Source organism: Pteronotus mesoamericanus, unplaced genomic scaffold, assembly GCF_021234165.1.
Source record: "Pteronotus mesoamericanus isolate MK-2021 breed Mesoamerican mustached bat unplaced genomic scaffold, CSHL_Meso_final scaffold_533, whole genome shotgun sequence".
NCBI classification, from domain to species: domain Eukaryota; kingdom Metazoa; phylum Chordata; class Mammalia; order Chiroptera; family Mormoopidae; genus Pteronotus; species Pteronotus mesoamericanus.
In genome coordinates, this window is record NW_026555320.1 from 3339887 (window position 1) to 3359741 (window position 19855).

A 19855-nucleotide genomic window follows, 5' to 3' on the forward strand; every position below is an offset into this window, starting at 1 on the left:
TAGAAAAAATAAAGTTTAAGGCCAATATTCTATTAATGACAAGTTTTAGTCATACTTCATGCCTCTAATCCTCCCAAAATCCACAAAAATAACAGAACAATAGATTTAAGAAAATTTTTCTTAGAACCGAAAGTATAGCCAAGGGAAAAAAGTTGTAACAATTTAACTTTCTCAGTTACCTGTACCAATGTTTTTTCAATATTCATAAACATCTCAACATTACGATCCATTCGGGATGGATTCTGTAGATCAAACCTCCGCCTAAAAGACAAGAAAATAATTAGTTAATTTGTCTCCCACCTTAAACAAAAGTGAACTTGGTTGTAGCATCCAATGCAAATGTGTTGGAGAGATCTGGAAATTAAAATAGCACTACAAAATGTATAAGGGTACTCTCTTCGTAGTAATAAAGCAGCAATGTCAAAACCTAAAAGATTAAATTTTAAGACATTAAGATTCACTCTGGGCAAGATGAAGTAACTGTTGCATGAAGTATCCCATTTCCCTTAAATCTCAGATATTTTAATATCATATAAAAAAGTAGTCTACCTGTCCAAAGGCAGCAAACTACTACACTATTCTTCAATGTAGCGAAGTCTATCAACTTTGTATATGCTTAAAAGTCATCTGTTCCAATTCAACAGTGTCTGTGTTCTCTTTGAGATTACTATTGTCCTAAATGTGCTGATACTCATCTCTTTACCTTTACTTAAAATCTTTCCCCAATGTCTGCTTACTTAAGTACCCAAATACAACATTTTGGTGTTTTCTTTACCTATTACTAGCCATCTTCATACGATTAAATCTTTCAAAATTTGAATGCTTTTTCTATATATATATTTTTAAATCCTCATCCAAGGATAGGTTTTTACTAATTTGGCAGGAGGGGAGGGAGTGTTGTGAGAGAGAAACATTGATTGGTTGCCTCCCAGACATTGCCCGGCCCAGGATCAAACCCACAACCTAGGAACGTGCCCCAACTTGGGGGGCAAACCCGAAACCTTTTTGGCCTACAGCACAACGGTCCAAACCACTGGTCCATCCGGCCAGGGCTCTCCATATTTTTTATTCACCACTTACTTTGCTTTTGTTCTATTTTAATTCGAGGGGGGGGAAGTACAGCTTAATGATTTGAGAGTGTGGGCTGTGAAGTCAAACTGCACAGCTTCCAATCCTGACCCAATTCTTATTTATGTAGTGTTGAGTAACTTTCTGATCCAAGAACCAATTTCCTCATTAGACAATGGCCCATTACGGAATTTTGTGAAGGTGAAATGAGATACATACATTAAGAGCTTAGCAGAGTGTTTATGCTGTCAGTAGCTGATCAATAAATGTCAATGAGAGTCACCACATTTTTAAAATCGCGACCACCTTGCGCCAGCTAGGAACAGGTGGCTCGGGTCCCGAGCGCACGCTCTCAGTTCTTCCCAGTTTTCGCCCTGGGGACTCTCCCCACGCTGCCATCCCTTCTTTGTAAGCTCTGCGGCCTCTCCTGGATGCCACCGCCCACTCTGTGGGCTGACACCGCCACCTGCAGAGCCAGCCCACAAGTCGCTTCCTCTGCGAAGCTCCTGCTGCTCCCCTCAGGCTCCTAAACCATGCAGAGTGCACTGCGCGCTGATGCGGCCCCACAACAGTCATCATGCTGGGGCGGCGGCTCAGTAGACCCTGGAGGGCCAGGGCCAGGGCTCTGCAGTTTTTACTAAGTAACCGTGTGCCTACTGGAAAGAAATGTGTGTCTTTATAAAGCAAACCACTCAATAAGTTAATATTTATTATGACTGAGTTTTAATATTTATTAGGACTTTTTCATTACTGATCTAAGACAAGATTGAAATGTTTCCTAAAATAATTTCAATTAAAAAATTAAGCAAAGTATCCACTAAAACATAGGAATAAGTCATTTAAAGTAGAGTTAGTTCCAGTTTTAAAAACGGCATTTACAGACGAGACAAAACCTGTCTCAATGAACCGTATCTCGACTTATCCTTGGTACACAGAACTTTTCCTTCAACCCCATTCTTTTGGTTTTTGAGTATGCTGACCTTTCTTCCCTAACCTTCCCTGACCTTTTCAGAGGAAGGGGTAGGTTAGAGATGCCACACAATTTCCACCAACTGGCAGGACAACAGATTGCCAGCTGACTACCTGGAACACCCTGACCGCGGAGAGCTTTTCGCGTTCTTTCGGCACAACCAAAAGGCCCCCCTTCCGAAACGCGCGGTCATTCTTCCACAGGCTTCGGGTAACAGAAGAGCTATGTCCATGAATGCATCACTTACAGACCTGCTCACAGAGGTTATTCATTATTCAGAGAAACAGCTTCCTAAATAACTGATTCAGATAACGGGGCTGAAGGGAATTACGTCTTTTACAAATCTGAGGAATAGTTTGAAAGAGTCATTAAAGAAATTTAAATAGGGCGGCTTGGATTGATCTGAATATTAAAAGCGCAATAAATCTGTTAACAGAGGAAAAAAATCAAGAATTTATTCTGCCTTTTCAACTATTGATTAATAAAATTTCTCTTTAGAAAAATATACCAGCTAATAAATGAAGAAGGAATAACCATCTTTAACAAGAAATAATCTAAGTAACACTAAGGACCTGTATCTACACAACAGAACATCTACCTTCTAATTTTTGCCAAACTAGAATTCTGCCACCTGACAGAGCTGCGATGACAGGATGGCCTGGGCACGGGACACCGAGGCCCCCCCACTGCGACAGAGGAACGCGCGGCGGCACACTTCCCGGCAGGTGAACACAGCCTCTGAGCCGCCCCCGCACCCACAGCTGACAGGTTCTGTGTCTTCAGTGAAACAACATATAAAGAAACAAGTTTCACCTCAGGCCGACTGATACAAAGAGTCAAGTTCCGGTGGCACGTCACTGTCAGAACAAAACTACTCAGCGAAAAGCACTGCTGTACAGTGCTGTTGCCAAAAACCAGACGACAACAACAAGAACAAACCGAAACTTGAATCAAACTAAGCCTTTAGATTTAACTACTTTACTGGAAGTTTAGACGACTATGTTAAACAATATCCTGTGGACACATCAGCAAAATAAGTACAAAACACACACAATTCTAAAAGGCTACGAGTGGTGTAAAAAATAACTGGTGAGGAAGGGAGGAGGAAGAGAGAGTGAGAAGGAAAACTATGAGTTTGTTTAAAGACACTTTAGAGTCATAGCAACCAAAAGAAATGTATAAACCTTGTTTGGGTATTGATGCAAACAAAACAAAAGCCATCATAAGATAATCGGGGACCCTGAACAGTAAATGGATATTTAATAATGTTTAAAAATTACTGATGATTTTCTTAGGTGTGATAATGGCTTAAAACAAATTATTATGTTTTAAAGCTCCTATTTAGAAATAAAGACACCATGAAATATTTACAGATGAAACTGTAAAGTTAAAAGCGCACGATGGCAGCCCTGGCTGGCGGCCCCACTGGACGAGAGCTGTCCCATGCGCCGCTGCGACTAAATACCAGCGCTCCACTGAGGGCTTATTAATTAATCACGAGTCTTCTGCTTTGTTTTCCTCTCGCATCTGCTGGGCAAGGTTTTGCAGCAATCTTTCAATCTAAGTTGATACCTACTGCCTGTATAAAGGGCCCTCATTCGCTGTACTGCTCCAGTTGTGGAGTCTCTTGTAAATATATTTACGGATGTTCTCTTATCCTCAGCTACGTATAGAGAATAGAGCCTGAATGCAAATAATCAACAATGCATCCCTGAGAATAAGTTTTTAACTCTTGGGAAAGTGGTGTGAACGGCTTGGAAGGTAAACTTCTACAAGGCAAAACAAAAACGCCCTGAGCCGGGGCAGGGCCAGCAGCAGGCAACGGCACAGGAGGACAGCTGTGTGGGAGGCGACGAAAGCGGCCTCGACAGGAAGCGGCTTTGTGAATGAGGCCAGCTAGAAAAGCCTGGAGACCCTCACCAGAAGGACGGCCCAGTACACCAGGGGTGGCCTGCAGCCCAGCGCTCATGAGAGCATGGAAACAGGGACCATGTGAGGCGGAGGGAGGTCTAGAATATAGAAGTAGACCAAAAATTATATTCCACTAGGTATGTATGTTTGGGAATAAGTTGGTCTGGCTCCCTGCTATATTATATTTTTAAATAAAAAAGCTGGAGGACTAGCAGAAGAAACATTTTAAAATATGCTATTAAAATGGGTAATTCTTCCGAGGCTAAACCACCTAAACCACCTTTCTGCAGGAGTGACAACCTGACTGGCCAGCACGTCTCCAGGTGAGACCTAAGGGCCACTTAGAGTGTGTTCTGAAAATGCAGGTTCCCAGGAGCTGACAATCTGTCCACGAAGCCTGGTAATCTGTATTTCTAACAAGGACTCCAAGTGATTCCTAAAGTTTGAAAGTTACTGCCAGAGAGAGGGAGGGAGGGGGGAAAAGGGAGAGGGGAAAGGGTGAAAGGAGAAGGGAAACTGTACAGGAGCAGGGATGCGCCTCCTGGCCCCAGAGTGAGTATGGACTCCTCTGAGCCTGTCCCTTTCCTCTCTGACCTGAGGGGGGCAACTGGATTCTCTCATTTTGAAGGCTGGCTCAGCAGAACACTTAAACGTCTCCCTTTCAGCGCACTCAAAGTTCATAACACACACATGCATTTCATAGTGAGCCTTCCTTCTAATTTGCTAGTAACGCACACCCATCTACTGTCTTACATACAACCATGTATGAGAGAGAACTTGCTTGATAAACTCAACAGTTGTTTGATGTTTTTCTTGGATGTAGGCACAAAGTAAATTAGGGCTCTAAACAAAAGATCACCTATTATGCATGTTAATCATAATGTATTTATAGAATTCTCTAACACCATACAAAGAAGGAACAGGATTTAACATTAAATAACTTATACATTACATCAAAACGTATAAATACAAAAACTTACCATCCCTGTTCATTTTTATACTTGTAAGCAGCCCCGAGGATGTGACACAAGGTGCCTCCAGCTTTGAAATCCATGAAACATTTTGCCTAGAAATGATACAAGTTACACATAAGAAAAATAAAAGTTCCAACAAAATTACTTATTTCTGAATTCTAAGTTATAAACTCAAAGATATAAATAATTCCTTAAATACTTTCTGGAACAAATGAGGTATAAAGAAATTTTTCCAAAAAAGTGGATTACAAAAATTTCTTTCCAAGTTTAATCAACATATTACTCTGAATGTAAAATCTGTCAAAAACGAAATTTAACCAAAGATACATCAAAATGTCTCAACAGGAAACATGAATGGACAAAACTTATAAATGACAAACTCCACTGGAAAGTATAAAATTTGACTTTTAAAACACAAAATTCCAGTAGTAGATATTTCCCAACAATATGTTTTTCTTATAGTGTAAGAAATATTAATATACTAAATTTTTTCCAATTTGGTTTCCTTACTTTACCTATTTTTTAAAGATTTTATTTATTTTTCAGAAAGAGGGGAAGGGAGAAAGAAAGAGAGAGAGAAACATTGATCAGTTGCCTCTCGCACACCCCTGACTGGGGACCTGGCCCGCAACCGAGGCATGTGCCCTGACTGGGAAAAGAACCAGCGACCTTGTGGTTCACAGGCTGGAGCTCATCCCACTGAGCCACACCAGCCAGGGCTTCTGACTTTAGATGACCAAAAACTAAAACTAAATTCTTTTTATAGTTTAATGACCACTGAAACACTGTAGTACTATATTTAGCTATATGTAAACTTATAACTAAAATCTGCACAATTCAAAAGATATGCACTTCATGAATTATTAATAAAATCAAATAAATTTTAAAAACCTCAAATAAATCAAATGCTGAATGATTTCAACATTATGGAAGGAAAAGCAATGTGAACACATCATTAAATAAACTAATGAGATGAAGTGTTAGAAATGTATCAGCATTTTTTTCTTTGAAAACTACTGTGACTACTGGGGCGTGGCCACAAAGTTCATTTAGTTTTTCCCATATGATGGCTTTAGTAGTGCTCAGCTGTCTTTAACTTCATTTGAAACAATTTTGTTAAGATTATATTGTGACAGTTCTATCAGTGTGTATTAAAAAAAAAAATCAAAATTGGTGAATTTTTGTGCAGCCATTTTAATACTGAAGATGGAAGAATAATGCAACATTTTTGGCTTATTATGCTTTATTATTTCAAGAAAGGTAAAAATGCAGAACTGAAATGCAAAACAGATTTATGCAGTATATGGAGAAGGTGCTATGACTGATAGAACATATCAAAAGTGGTCTGCAATGTCTTAGTACTATTAACATTTTGGCCGAGTAGCTCCTGGCTGTGGGGCTGTCTTTTGCACGGGAAGGTGTTGAGCAGCACCCCTGAACTCTACTCAGTAGAAGCCAACAGTGGGAGATCGCCAACATACTCCAAGTCAAGTTATTGGTGAAAATGAAAAATGTGTCTTTTACAGAAAAAACTAAAAGGACTTTTTTGGCGGACCAAATAATATAATGAAAAGAACTACCTGATACCAAATACCATTAAGGAGACAGAAAACAGAACGGTGGCTGCTAGGGGATGGAAGGAGGGAGGAACGGGAAGTTGCTATTCCATAGGTACAGAGTTTCAGCTTGGGAAAATGAAGAAGTTCTAGAGATTGGTAGTCGCAACGTATTTAGAATAATGTGAATGTACTCAATACCACTGAACTGCACACTTAAAAATGATGAAAATGGTAAATTTTATGTCATGTATATTTTCCAACAAAAATATTAATCAATAATAAACAACATTTTAGAAAATAAGACATATCATTAAGATGAATTCTTCCAAATTAAGCTGACAAGTAAGCCAAGTTAGACTGGTTATCCTGTTGTTTATTTTTATTTTTTTAAAAGATTTTATTTATTTATTTTTAGAGAGAGGGGAAGAGTGGGAGAGAGGGAGAGAAACATTAGCGTGTGGTTGCCCCTCACACGCCCTCTACTGGGGATCTGGCCCAGAACCCAGGGCTGTGCCCTGAGTTGGAATCAAACTAGTGACCTTTGGGTTCACAGGCTGGCACTCAGTCCACTGAGCCACACCAGCCAGGGCTCCTGTCGTTTTTGAAACACATGGGTTCTGAGTTCCTAATTTATTTTGCCCAGTGCTATTCCCAGTACATCACAAATGCTGCATTACAAATTCCTAAACAAATATATCTGGATGCAATTCTTATTGACAACTTGAGAAAATTCACAAAACTATCACTTTGTAGCATTTGCATCTTAAATTAGTACAGTATGCTGGGTAAGTGCTTAACTAGAGTAGAATGAGACTTAGTTCTCCTACTAAACCTTTCCCGAACCCCCGGTGACTGGTCTAAAATGCTTTCTCAAACCGCACATGCGCATCGCCACTGCACACACACCACTCACGGCACAATACTGAAACGACTGCTCTACAGGTTTATCTGTAATATGAACTCCTTGAGGACAGGGACAGTGTCTTATTCAAATCTTTTACACCAATATTCAGCAGAGTGCCTGAAAATGCAGTAATCATTAAAACTTTTCTCAACAGTTCAAGTGTACTAAAATAATTTTAAAAGTCACAGCTATGCTGAGAAATACACACTGAGCAGACCAGAATAAAAAAAAATATCTGTACACACAGTTTAAGATTAAGGTCAATTTTGGGACTGATATTAAATTTGAGAAATTAAATCATTACCAGACACATGCTTAAGACTACCTCCTATCACTCTCTAAAGGGATAGGGGAAAGCAAAGGCAAAAGATGGAGGCCTTCAATTTTCCAGGGGTAAGATGTGAACAAAAGAGGGAGGCCCGCGAACCTGTCACAGGCACGCGTCCCAGTAATAAAGCACAACAGGAAAAGCACCCTTAGAAATGTGGCAGAACAAAAAACAAAAAGGGACACTCACTATATCGCAGGGATCCTTAGAGCCTGCATAAAAGTGGATTTGGGACTCTGATCCTCATGACAAACTCGGTATCAGAACCACCCAGATTTAAAAAAAAAAATAATAAAATGAAATAAAATAAAATAAAATAAAAAGAGTAACGGGTCAGGGTAACACACTGGAGGCAGACAAGAGACTCCTCAGGGACACCCACTGGGCCCTGCCTGTACTTCCTCACTCAACCCTCGCCCCAACCCCCCCACCCCCCCAGGCTTTGCTTTGACACCAGACAGGATTTGAGTACAAAAGCTCAGGTTCTTAAACATTCTCTGAAGCAGAAGCTCAGACCTGTAACGGTAAATCCCTCCTGATTAGCATTAAAAAAACCAAAGACTACAAGGACAACAGGGTACCAAAACCTGGGCTTTCCAGAGCAAGCCAGAGAGACCCCAGTCTCATGTGAGAGCTCAGCAGCTGCACACCCCAGTTAGAGACTCTCAGGCCAGGGACCGCTCTAACAGGCTGCTTCTATTCCCAGCTGTGTGACCACACTGCTTTTGATAAGCTGTTCTATCTCTGGCAGCTAAATTGGAAATTCAATCTAATCTTATTCTTGATGTATGTAAGTGGTCTCATCCTATTTATAGCCCATCTAAAATTCTGCTGAGTGCAATGAAACCTAGAAAAGCTACATGTAAGTGCAATACTTAAAAGTACTTTAAATTTGTACCACTGTCCTTATTTGTTTGCGGTATTAATTAATGACAAGATAGTGCTAACAACTGTAAAGAGTAGAAGGACAATGTTTTGGTGTGGAGAGAGCATACACATAAATAATGACACATTTTGGCCTCTTCATCAATGAATGTGAGAAGTGAATAAAGAAATAGAAACTGAGTATGTCCAAGAAACAAGTAAGTTCACAGAAATTTAGTTGTCTTCACCCCCGAAAAGAACTCACAGGGAAAAAACACATCATTTCAACTCCAGAAGCCTTTACCTTACAAATATGATGACAAATAATAATTTACAAGTCAAATAATTCACAAGTTCCTTTACATACTTTAACTGCTTTAGGGATTAAAACAGTGTTTTCTAGACATAGTTTACAATTTATTAGTATGAAGTTACATTACAGTTGACCTTTGAACAACGTGTGGGTTAGGGGCACCAACCTCCCCTCATCCCCTGCCGCCCGGCATAGCTGAAAATCTGCTTTCCTCCTGGGAGTCTGAAATTTTCATATGCACGAGGCAAAATGTACCAGCCCGCATAAAAACTGTGGGTGGGAGCCGTTGCTGGACTTCCATGGGCAGCAACACTATGTATGTGCCACCACATTTTCACCGTGAGGGGAGGAGGGAGCTGTGTGACCCTGCTCGTGAGGGAGAGGGCACAGGAAGCCTGCTGCGTGGATGCCTCCAGGCCACACCTGAGTCTTTTTCCCGGCCACCGGACTACGTCCCATGCTTGCTACACAGCTGCAGCAAATCTTCGTTACGGGTACAGCTGCATGCTGAGTTCCATGCGTCTTTCTGGCAAATCTCTGAACATGGGTGGTCTTGGGGACCAAATAACAAAATTATTTGAATAGACAACTCACAAAAGATGGTGTACAAATGGTCAATAACCACATAAAGATGTTTAATATCACTGGTCATTATAAAATTGCAAATTAGAAGTGCAATGAGACTCCACTATATAACCATCAGGATGGGTTAAGTTCTACATTCATCACACCAAGTGACGAAGAAATGCAGAACAACTGGGACTCTCAAACACTGCTAGATAGTACATAAAATGATATAAAAATCTAAAAAAGTTTGGCAATTTCTTAAAAAGTTAAATGTTACCAACTCTATGACCCAAACTTTCCATCCCTTAGGTATTCACTCATTAGAAATGAAAACATGTCCACAGAAAAACTTGTATGTTAACATTGGTAAATTTACTACAGAGCTAAAAAACACCCAAATTCCCATCAAACAGTGAAGGACTGAAAAAAAAAATGTGGTTTATCCATACAATGGAATACTAACCAACAATAAAAGGGAACGAACTACTGATACATGGAACACATATGCCATGTATCTCAGAATCGGTATGCTGAGTGAAAGCAGCAAGGCGAAACAATGCTATAATACTGTGAGTCCATTTATATGAATTTCTTGAAATTGTAAAATCTGTGTAGCTCAGTGGATTAAGTGCTAGCCTGCGAACCAAATGGTTGCTGGTTCAAATCCCAGTTGGGGCACATGCCTGGGTTGCCAGACAGGTTCCCAGTTGGGGGTGCATGAGAGACAACCACACGATGTTTCTCTCCCATTCTTTCTCCATCCCTTTCCCTCTCTGAAAATAATCTTTAAAAAAAGAAAAACCATCAAAAATAAATAAAACATAAATACAATTCCAGTGAACTGAGGCTCCTCCTTGTGAATCCACTCTATGGTATGGATAGGGCCACAGGCCTGCCATTAACAGTGGTCACAGAGCTCTCTACAGCCTGCTCAGCATCCGCCCCGGCACACCCTCTGCCTGGCACACAGGCCCAGCAGGAGGAATGTACAAGAGTTTCTGATTGTTGTTAATGTTCTATTTCTTACCTGGGTGGTGGTTAAATGAATGTTCTCTCTGTAATGATTTGTCAAAGTTTGTTTTATTCATTTTCTATATATTTTACAGTAAGAGTTTAAAAAAAATGAAAGAAGTCACTGCTCCAGAAAGCCAATGTCCCAACCATTTCGGTTAATGACTGCTTGCGCTCTGCTGTCATCAGAGTTCTTAGCTACACAGTGAAAAAGCCAACTTCCAATGCATATGCAACACCTAGGCTCTCTCTAGTCCCATGTTCCCAAAGATAGTCTCCCACTCTGAAATTTCTAGAATGGCAGACTGTTAGACGAGTTGCACACTAAATGATTATTAATTTTTTAGACGTAATGACAGCTCAAAATTTTGAACATCTCGTGAACATATTTAGAATCTTCAGCTACTTTAGACTCTGACTTGGCCTTTTAATAGTCTTTCAGGTTCTTAGAGCTTTGTTGTTTTTAAACACAGACCCTTATATCTTTTTAAAAGGGCAGAATACAAAATGGCTCTGTAGTATCATTACAATTAAAGTTTATGCTATGTGTATACACATAGCATAAACCTTGAAGGGATTATTAAAAAAAAAACAAGAATTTTTTTACTTGTGAGGAAGGCATAAACACTATTTTTGGTTTGAATTCGTATTTATGTTTGCCTGTGTAACATTATTTTTAGCCTTATATACTTTTTCCTAAATTTTTATAACTTCTCAATATTAGATAGAACATACCCAATGTTGAGCCAGCTTTTTTATTCTTTTCTTAAAAAAAAAAACACACCACATTTATTTTATTTTTCAGAGACCAGTAAGGTGAGGGAGAAAGAGGAGGAGAGAAACATCAATGTGTGGTTGCCTCTCACATGCCCCCAACTGGGGACCTGGCCTGCAACCCAGGCATGTGCCCTGACTGGGAATCAAACCAGCGACCCTTTGGTTCACAGGCCAGAGCTCAGTCCCCTGAGCCAGCTTTTTAATATTCAGTATGATTTAGAAAGTTACTTACAAAGTTCCACTTTGATTTACAAAAAGAATTAGCCCAAATAGTGAACTCTAACACCAGTACTATTTATTCTCACACACACAAGTTTTAAGGTAATACATGGCTTCCATGTTTCACTAAAACATTATTTTCTCTCATCCACTTTAATTTTCCTCCATTATACATCATACCAATCCCTTTCACTTGGGAAATGCTACATACTACTTTGAGGGGCAGGGAAGTACATCTGGTCCCACTGGCACTAAGCCATGAATTATTTTTAATTATGGTTTATGCCTAAAAATATTCCTCCCTAATCTTTAGAATCTGGAAAAAAATAACGGTTTAGTTTCCAGGAATTAAATATCCCACAAATAAAGCCCCTTGTAAATACTGTTTTTATAGATACTCATATAATCCCAATTAATACCAATATAATGTCAATCATTTTATATAAAATACTTTATAATGTTATGTGTAAATTTTATCCTAAATGATAACATACTTGGTGAAGTGCCATCTATATGTATTATATTAGTGTTTTAAATGATGAAAACTTCAACCAGTTCCTGATTTCACAATTCTAAACCATAAGAAATAAGGGAATAAACACTCAAGTATTTGAGTTCCTAAGAGAAGAGGAAATAAAACACTCAAGTATTTAGAGCTAAAGAAACAGTAAAAGAGCAGCAATATAGCTAAAAGGCGATGCACTTACAGGGAGCTTGGTGAAGGCTGGGTTGGCGACATGCTTCCCAAAGGCTTCTTCCTGGAACTGGAGAAGCTGCACCACCAGCGCAGCCAGCGTTTTATTGGTGGGCGCGTCCGCATGAACGTACTGCAAGACAAGGGCAGGGGCTCAAACACTGGGACACGCACACGGGAGAATGTTACCTTCCTTCCTGGGACCTACTGAGCATCGGCACAGGGGCCGATTTATAAATTCCTGAGATGTATTCTCTGCTGTAGAGGAGGTTACAAAAACAAATACCAGGGGTGGCAGGGAGGGACAGACAAGAGTCTCCTTAGTTAACAGGTCTTCAGACGACAAATACCATGCCTAAGAGACCAAACCTGGCACATCTCACCTGGACCTCAGACGCTGAGGCTCTGGACTTCAAACTAGAGTCTGATGCTACAGATGAGACCTACTGGCCAGTGTGTTTTGTTATGTGGGATGAATGTAACTATTCTGCAGCCAGTGAGCAAACTGTTGTTTTTCAAACAAGTCCACAAATCCTGTGACAATCCTCTCATCAAGAGGTGGGGTCTACGCCCTCTTCTACTGAATCATTCTTAGTGACTCGCTTGTAACCGACAGGATGCAGAAGTGATGCTATGTGACTTCTGAGAGTAAATCAAAAAAGGTCATACAGGGTCCACATAGTTCTTTTGGGACACTCACCTTTGGCGTCCTGAACCACAGTAAAGGAGCCCAGTCACCCCGACCCCACCAACCTCTGAGGAAGCCCAGGCTCTGTGGAGATGCTACGGCTGCCAGGCCCGGCTGGTGTCCCAGGGGCCTGACAGTTCCAACCACCAGACACGTGAGCAGATGGTTCCAGATGATTCTGGCCTACAGCTGTCAGGTCACCCCCAGTCATCAAGTCTCCCCAGTTGAGGACCCAGACGTCACTGAGCAGAGACAACTGTCCCCATTGTACCCTTTCAAATTCCTGACACACTGAAACTTTAAGCATAATCGGAGTTGTTTAATGCCATTAAGTTTTGAGCACAGAAAAGTGGCTGCCTTTATGCATTAAAAAATACATGTATATGCACTTAAAATTGTTAATTAGGATGGTAAGTTTATGGTTTTTACAATTAAAAAAAAACTGTTTTAAAACAAATATATGTGGAAAGTTAACAACGCTGAGGAGGATGTCAAAAGGCCAAACCAGCAGGAGACAAGCTAGCTTTACAGCCCAGAAAAATAATGGGTAACATGACAGGGGAAGCATAAAGTTAAATTAAATGTAAAAGTTTAAATTGGTATTAAATATTCAATATCACTTTAAGAAACCAATATTCAAAAATTTTTTTAAGACCTCCAATTCTGAACAGGAAAACCATCTATACTGTTTTTGACTTTAGTTTCATGAAAGACAAAAAGGAAGCCCTAAATTTTTCCTCCTGGAGCAAGCCTCTTTCCCAGTACCACCCAACATTTCCAGATTAACGTGGCAGGTTTCTATTACAATACATACTTCTTAAGTCATTCATATATGGCAACATATCAGCTTCACAGTCTACCATTACTATACATTAAGTTGAATGGTCTCAATTTGTGCCACTGCCATGACAGAGCATAATATACAAGGACAATTCTTAAAGCTTGGCATCTTCTCAAATTTTTACCTGTTCAGGTGCATCGGCTTTCGGATCTAAATGAAATAGCCAGCGTGCAGTTAACTTTGTTGAAGGCTGGTTCATATTTTGTTGAAATGTTTTATTTTACATGAAATCTTCTCAACCAAAAGTTGGTAAAATTCCACCTGCTGCCTATTTCTGTGTGGCCAATAGCTAAGAATGAGTTTTGCACTTACCCACAAGATAACTTTAGCACATTTAATAAGTACAGGATTCCCAAATGGACCATATTTTTAAAAAAAAACAACAAACTGCAGTTTGTTTGCATATGGTAAAGCAACATGAAAAATTAACAATCTTAACTTTTTCAGATACTTGTAGCTAACTGAACAATGCCAAATTCTAAAGCTGAAAAAGATACCAACTTGGAGGAACGCTGTTCAACTAAAGACAAATCAACCCTCCAAGCAAAAAGTCACTTTTAATCCTTGTTTATTATATAGAGTCCAGAAGAAGTAACATCACTGAGTGTGGTTCATAGGGTATGTGAATGTCTCACGAGGTGGACAGCAATTTGAAAATTACACCTAAAATGCCATTTGGTGTGCTTGAGTGTGATACAGAATTATGTTACAGAATTACACACTTACAATTTTGTAAAAGATTTTATGTAATAAAAAAGGGCTTTATTTGTGCCAGATCCTGTGCGTGTATAGCTTTGTAGACATTATAAACTTCACTACCATACATTTCATTAAATGAATGAGAAAAGGTTTAGAATGAAAGGTTTCATGTGATCAAACCTCTAGTTTCAAAATATTCATCATTCATCATTCAAAACACACTCTCTTCAGTTTCACAGAAGACAACAAAAAACTATAAAAATAGCAACATTCTATTTCACCAATAAGAATGAAGCAGGCTGCCCTGACCAGCATTGCTCAGGTGGTCAGGCGTGATCCCGAAAAGCAAAGGTCGCTGCTTGGATGCCGCAAGAATTTTTGAAACATGCAATGCCTGACTATTTAGTTAAGGGCAATGACCTCTTTTCCCTTAGATTCTCAAATTAAAAAATGACGACAGCCAACACAACAAAAGCCATCCAGTGTGAAAGAATGAAATACACACTTATCTTTTGTCAGATCAGCAAAAAATACATTTTTTGGTGTGCTGCAGAATTTAGTAATTAGTTTATGCGTGCCATGAGACGAAAAAGGTTGAAAATCTCTGTTCTAAGTGATGTATCTTTGGAAGCAGTGTAAATGAACTTGGTTGTACCAGTGCAGGATAGTGGAATGATTATTACATTTAGTTGGAAGACAAGAGTTCAGTACTTTTGGCTGTTTATTGGTGGTGTCCTTGAACAGATCTCTTTTTTTCCCTATGTTTTAATTGTTCATTTGTAAGTTGGGAGTAAAACTGTCTCCCACAGGACTGTTGTTAAAATCAAGGGAGATAGTCCTTAAAGATGGATTATAGAAATTTGAGGTGGTTGTGGTACTTTTGCCATATATCCCATGGTCAGCCTGCTTCATTTTTTTTTTTTTTTAAGATTTTATTTATTTTCAGAGAGAGAGGAAGGGAAGGAGAAAGAGAGGAAGAGAAACATCGATGGGAGAGAGGGAAACACCTATTGGATGCCTCTTGTATGCACCTCGACCAGGGAACAAACCTGCAACCCAGGTACATGCCCTGACCAGGAATCGAGCCAGCAACTTTTTGCTTTGTGGGACAATGCCCAACTGAGTCACACCAGTCAGGGCCACAAAAAGTTCTTAGCAGCTTTCAAAATACTGACTCCTGATTATGAAGAAAGAAATTAATGATTATATAGACTATTTCAGTCAAACATTTTATCTTTTGATCAAAAAAGGTTCAACACCATGTTTTACTTGCCAACAATTTTTTAGTCTCAAAGTATGTTGGTTAAGAAAGTTAGGAAGATATGTTTAGAAAGTTTTATCAATAAATCTGCTTTATATTACCTATGACATTAAAGTATGAAGTTTAACTTGTCCCTAAACAATCCTATTGCAACAAATGTCCCATGAAAAAAATAATTGTCGCCCTGGCTGGTGTGACTTTGTGGGTTGAGCACTGGCCTATGAACTGAAAGGTTGCTGATTCAATCCCTGGCCAGGGCTCATGCCTGGGTTGCAGGCCAGGTCCCTGGTTAGGGGCCTGCAAGAGGCAGCCAATTGATACTTCTCTCACACATCGGTGTTTCTCTCCATCTCTCCCTCTCCCTTCCCCTTTCTCTAAAAATAAATTAAATCTTTAAAAAACTGTACCTGTGAAATAATTTGTGTAAAGGCCATTTAAATGACTTCTAAATCATTTTGAAATCTTTTTTCAGGAATCGGCCAAAATTCAGGAAGAAACTTACCTGGAATCTTAATGGCTTATTTAATGGCTTAAATATACTTCACCTCCAGGGTATGTGAGCTGAATTAATGTGAGATCAGTGAAGTTTTATAATCTGAAAACCACTCAGAAACTATGGACAGAAATACAGCTTTGACCTTTATCAAAGTTGAAAGACATGTAACAGTACAAAAACAGCAGCTTAGGTAGATGAAGAGGCTTCCACACTGCTACTAGACCTCAAATGCAACCTCAGGCAAACAGTTAACGTCCCTGGGCTTCTGCTGCCTCTTATCTAAAGCAGCCACTGCCTCTGGATTCCTTTGGCCCAGCTGAAGCTCATCCCAGTCAAGAAGCACGCACTCTCCCTTCTGTGTTGCTAAGCCAAACTTATCTAGAAGGCCTAAATGAAGAGGTTCCTAGACTAGTTTAATCTATTCATTCACTGAACAAATATTTACTGAACACCTACCAAGGGCATTTAGAAAACAAAAACAATACAAGGAAGTTGTCTTTTAATTTGCAATCGCCTGGATTTCACAAGCAGGTGTCTACACCTACCTTTTCCACAAAGTGAGAGTTCCTTAAAGAGAGACAGGTGTAGGGGTGGGGGACTTGGAGCCGGGCAGGATTCAGTGAATCCCAAACCTGCCACTCCTGACTGTAATCTTAAAGAAATTACTTAAATCTGGAGCCTCAGGTTCCTCTCATGTGTAAAATGAAGTAAATAATGTCATTCAGGACTGCTGTGAAGACTTCAGTGAGTTATGTTTTAAATGCCTGGATATGGTAGATGCTCAGTTGTTCACTGGCTGCATGGACAGACCCATCAATAAAAAGAGGACTACCAATGTCATGTTTATCTCGCACAGTTGCTGAGGTTTATCAATCTGAAATTGCAGAAACAAATGCAATAGAAAAGTTTAGTTAAAAACCCATCAATGTGTACAAGGAAAGATACAATGTATAAAAAAGAAGCAAAGAGCCTTCTGGATAATACTTTACCATTCCAACACCACTCTCAGAAATGATAGGATTTTGGCTGTCAGGTTGAATTCTGAATCTGACTAAACCCAAGAATTATACCCTGGCTTTAAGAAACCCTGAGAGCCTGGCCTGCCAGCGCAGTTGGTTAGAGCGTCAACCTGACACACCAAGGTTGCGGGTCCATCTCTGGTCAGGGCACATACAAGACTGCCTAAATTAGTGGACAACAAATTGATGTTTTTCTAAAATCAACAAATAAAAAGTGTAAAGGAAAATTTTTTTTCAAAAGAAGCCCTGAGAAGTCAAACCTAACTTTGACTTTGTCTTTAATACCTCAGGGATGCGGAGCCAATGGTAACCTACTAGTCTCAACACTCTGGGACAAACCCTTCAGTCAGCCTCACCGCCACTGCCTCAACCACCCAAACAAACCTCTGAAAGGTTATCCATTAAACTGCCCTCTTGAAATTGGGACCAGGTGCACAGAGTTTGGAGCGGTGGAACTTACTTTTTTCCCTTTCTTTTCCCCTTTGATATATGATTTGAACAACAGTCCTTTGGGAATCACAAAGGCATAATCTACAGGAATATTACTCACTCCTGAGTATTTTTCTTTGTTAAAGCTATACTGATAAAGTAATACAATATTATAAGTTAATTACATTTCAATAAAGCCGGGGGTAGGGGAGAAGCCTGACTGGGCGGGGAGGCGCCAGGCTGAATTTAAGACCCAAAACACTGCCTGAAGGGCACATGATTTAAAAAAAAAAAAAAACTTTCATAATATATATTCAATTCCCTTAGCCACTTCCAGAAGCTCTAGTGAGCACACACAAAAAAGTGACCAGTTTATCACTATGTAAGGGAGAGCAATATTCTCATCTACTTCCATGTGAATGAGGAAAATCTACAATCCCAAATGTGACTCTAAAATTTCAGAGAAGGAAAAAAGAAAAATCGAAGCATCTAAAGATATACTGTAATAATATATACTGTCTCTCACTTCCTAAAACTTCACGTAAGTGTCATTTCTGGAAGTACCACAATGTGATGTCAAAAAAACCCCTAAGATCCCTGCCCAGCGCCTAACTTCAAAAAACTTACAGGCCTCACTGCGCTGTACACCCAACTAAGTAGATTCCTAGACTATTTTATCTTTGCATTCATTCAGCAACTATGTATTTACTAAGGAACTACTAAAGGAGATGCAATGAGTACCAATCATGTTCAAGGACACACTGTACTGAACAGGCCTGACAAGCTCCTTGCCAAACTGCTATGGTCTTTAATGCGGAAGTACAGAGCTGAAAAAGGTGTTCCAGAAATTTGGGGTCAGGAGGAGTATTTTTGGCAGTCTGCTTCATTACACCTTCTAAGGGAGACATTCCTAAATATTTACATTAAGGGAAACCTGAACATTTGTTAAAATCAAGAGGTTAAGTCACTCTTTTAATACCACTGACTCTGAAGAACTTACATTCCAAAGGTAGGAGAAACAGACAAGTGAAAAAAATAAAGATGATATGAAGTGAGATGATCAAACAATATAAATGGGGTTCTCAGGGAAGGCCTGAGAAACAAGGGTACAGCGAATATTAAGTCTTGTACTCTCAATATACATAACTTAAAGTACTGTAAAGTAAAAACTGTCTATTTTTAATATTAGTTCTCACCAATACTATAATATAGTAATTAACCTGCAGTTATTACCTTCCGAGTGTAATTGTACAGATTCGTTCTCTAACAAATCAACAACAGGTAGGAGAACCTTAGTTACCTCACTTGACTTTGAACACTAATCTCCAAACAAAAAGAAGCTGCTTTTCCACACTGGCTCAGACAGTTTTTAATAACCATTGTTCACATCCCTAACGCAACTAACAAAAGACAAAGATTCACACCCTCCAGGCTGCTGAGCTCTACTGTTCCTGCGCACTGGGGTAAGCAGGGGCTTCGCCCGGGATGCGTGGCCCCCAGGAGCCGGGACCTAGGGTCCCCGTGGACCCCGGGGCGCACGGGCTCCGGGAGCAGACCGCGGGGGCGTGGCGAGCCGGGTACCGGCCTTTGTTGTCCCTCGTGGCGCGCGGGGGGAGGGGCGGCCCGGGGCCCGCGAGGCCAGTAGCCGCCCCGGCCCCGTCGCGTGACCTCCCGGCCCCCACGGGCGCGTGAACCCACCTTCTTGTAGTGCTTGCCAAGCCAGACCCGCACCGAATCCAGCTGGGATACCGTCTCCGGGCTCTCCCAAAACTTGGGGGCCGGGCCCCCGTCCTTCCGCCGATAAACGGCCAGGCCCGCGGCCACCGCCGCGCCTCCCGCACCCGCCGCGCCCGCCGCCGACCCCGGCCCGCTGCCGCCCGCTGCCGCGGCCATAGTCGCCGACAGCCGACCCCACCGCCTGGCCTACCCCGGCCCTCGCGGCGTTCCCCGTTCGCACCCGCGCGCGCGCGCGCAGCCGCCACCACCACCTCTCGGCCCCGCCCAGCCAACCCCCTTCCGGCGCGGCTGCCCGGCCCCGCCCCTTCTCGGACGAGCGCCCTAACCGACGAAGGCACGCGCACACGCATGCGCAGCCCTAGCGCCGGATTGGGACGCGAGGTGGGTTTTTTGACCAGTAGCTTCAAGTATCGTCTGCTACCTCGCTTCGGCCTCTGCGCGACTGCCTCTTTCTGGGTACCTGTGTGAGATCGTTATGCGGCCAACAACTGCATGGAGGTTTTCTGTCGCCGCTGGCCACCGCCGT

The 19855-nt window shown here is 40.9% G+C and overlaps 1 protein-coding gene across 2 annotated transcripts in view; it reads right to left on the reverse strand.

The window, feature by feature from the left end:
• The window catches only part of SMARCC1 (SWI/SNF related, matrix associated, actin dependent regulator of chromatin subfamily c member 1), a 112369-nt gene extending 92810 nt beyond the window's left edge, over window positions 1-19559 (reverse strand). For both annotated transcript variants that reach the window (XM_054594632.1, XM_054594633.1), the window contains exons 1-4: window positions 19291-19559; window positions 12173-12292; window positions 4930-5015; window positions 180-261 (exon numbers count right to left, since the gene is read on the reverse strand). In XM_054594632.1, coding sequence (XP_054450607.1) covers window positions 180-261; window positions 4930-5015; window positions 12173-12292; window positions 19291-19485 — 483 coding nt within the window. In that variant the 5' untranslated portion in view covers window positions 19486-19559. The remainder of the gene's footprint in view (window positions 1-179; window positions 262-4929; window positions 5016-12172; window positions 12293-19290) is intronic.
• Window positions 19560-19855: the final 296 nt, after the last annotated feature.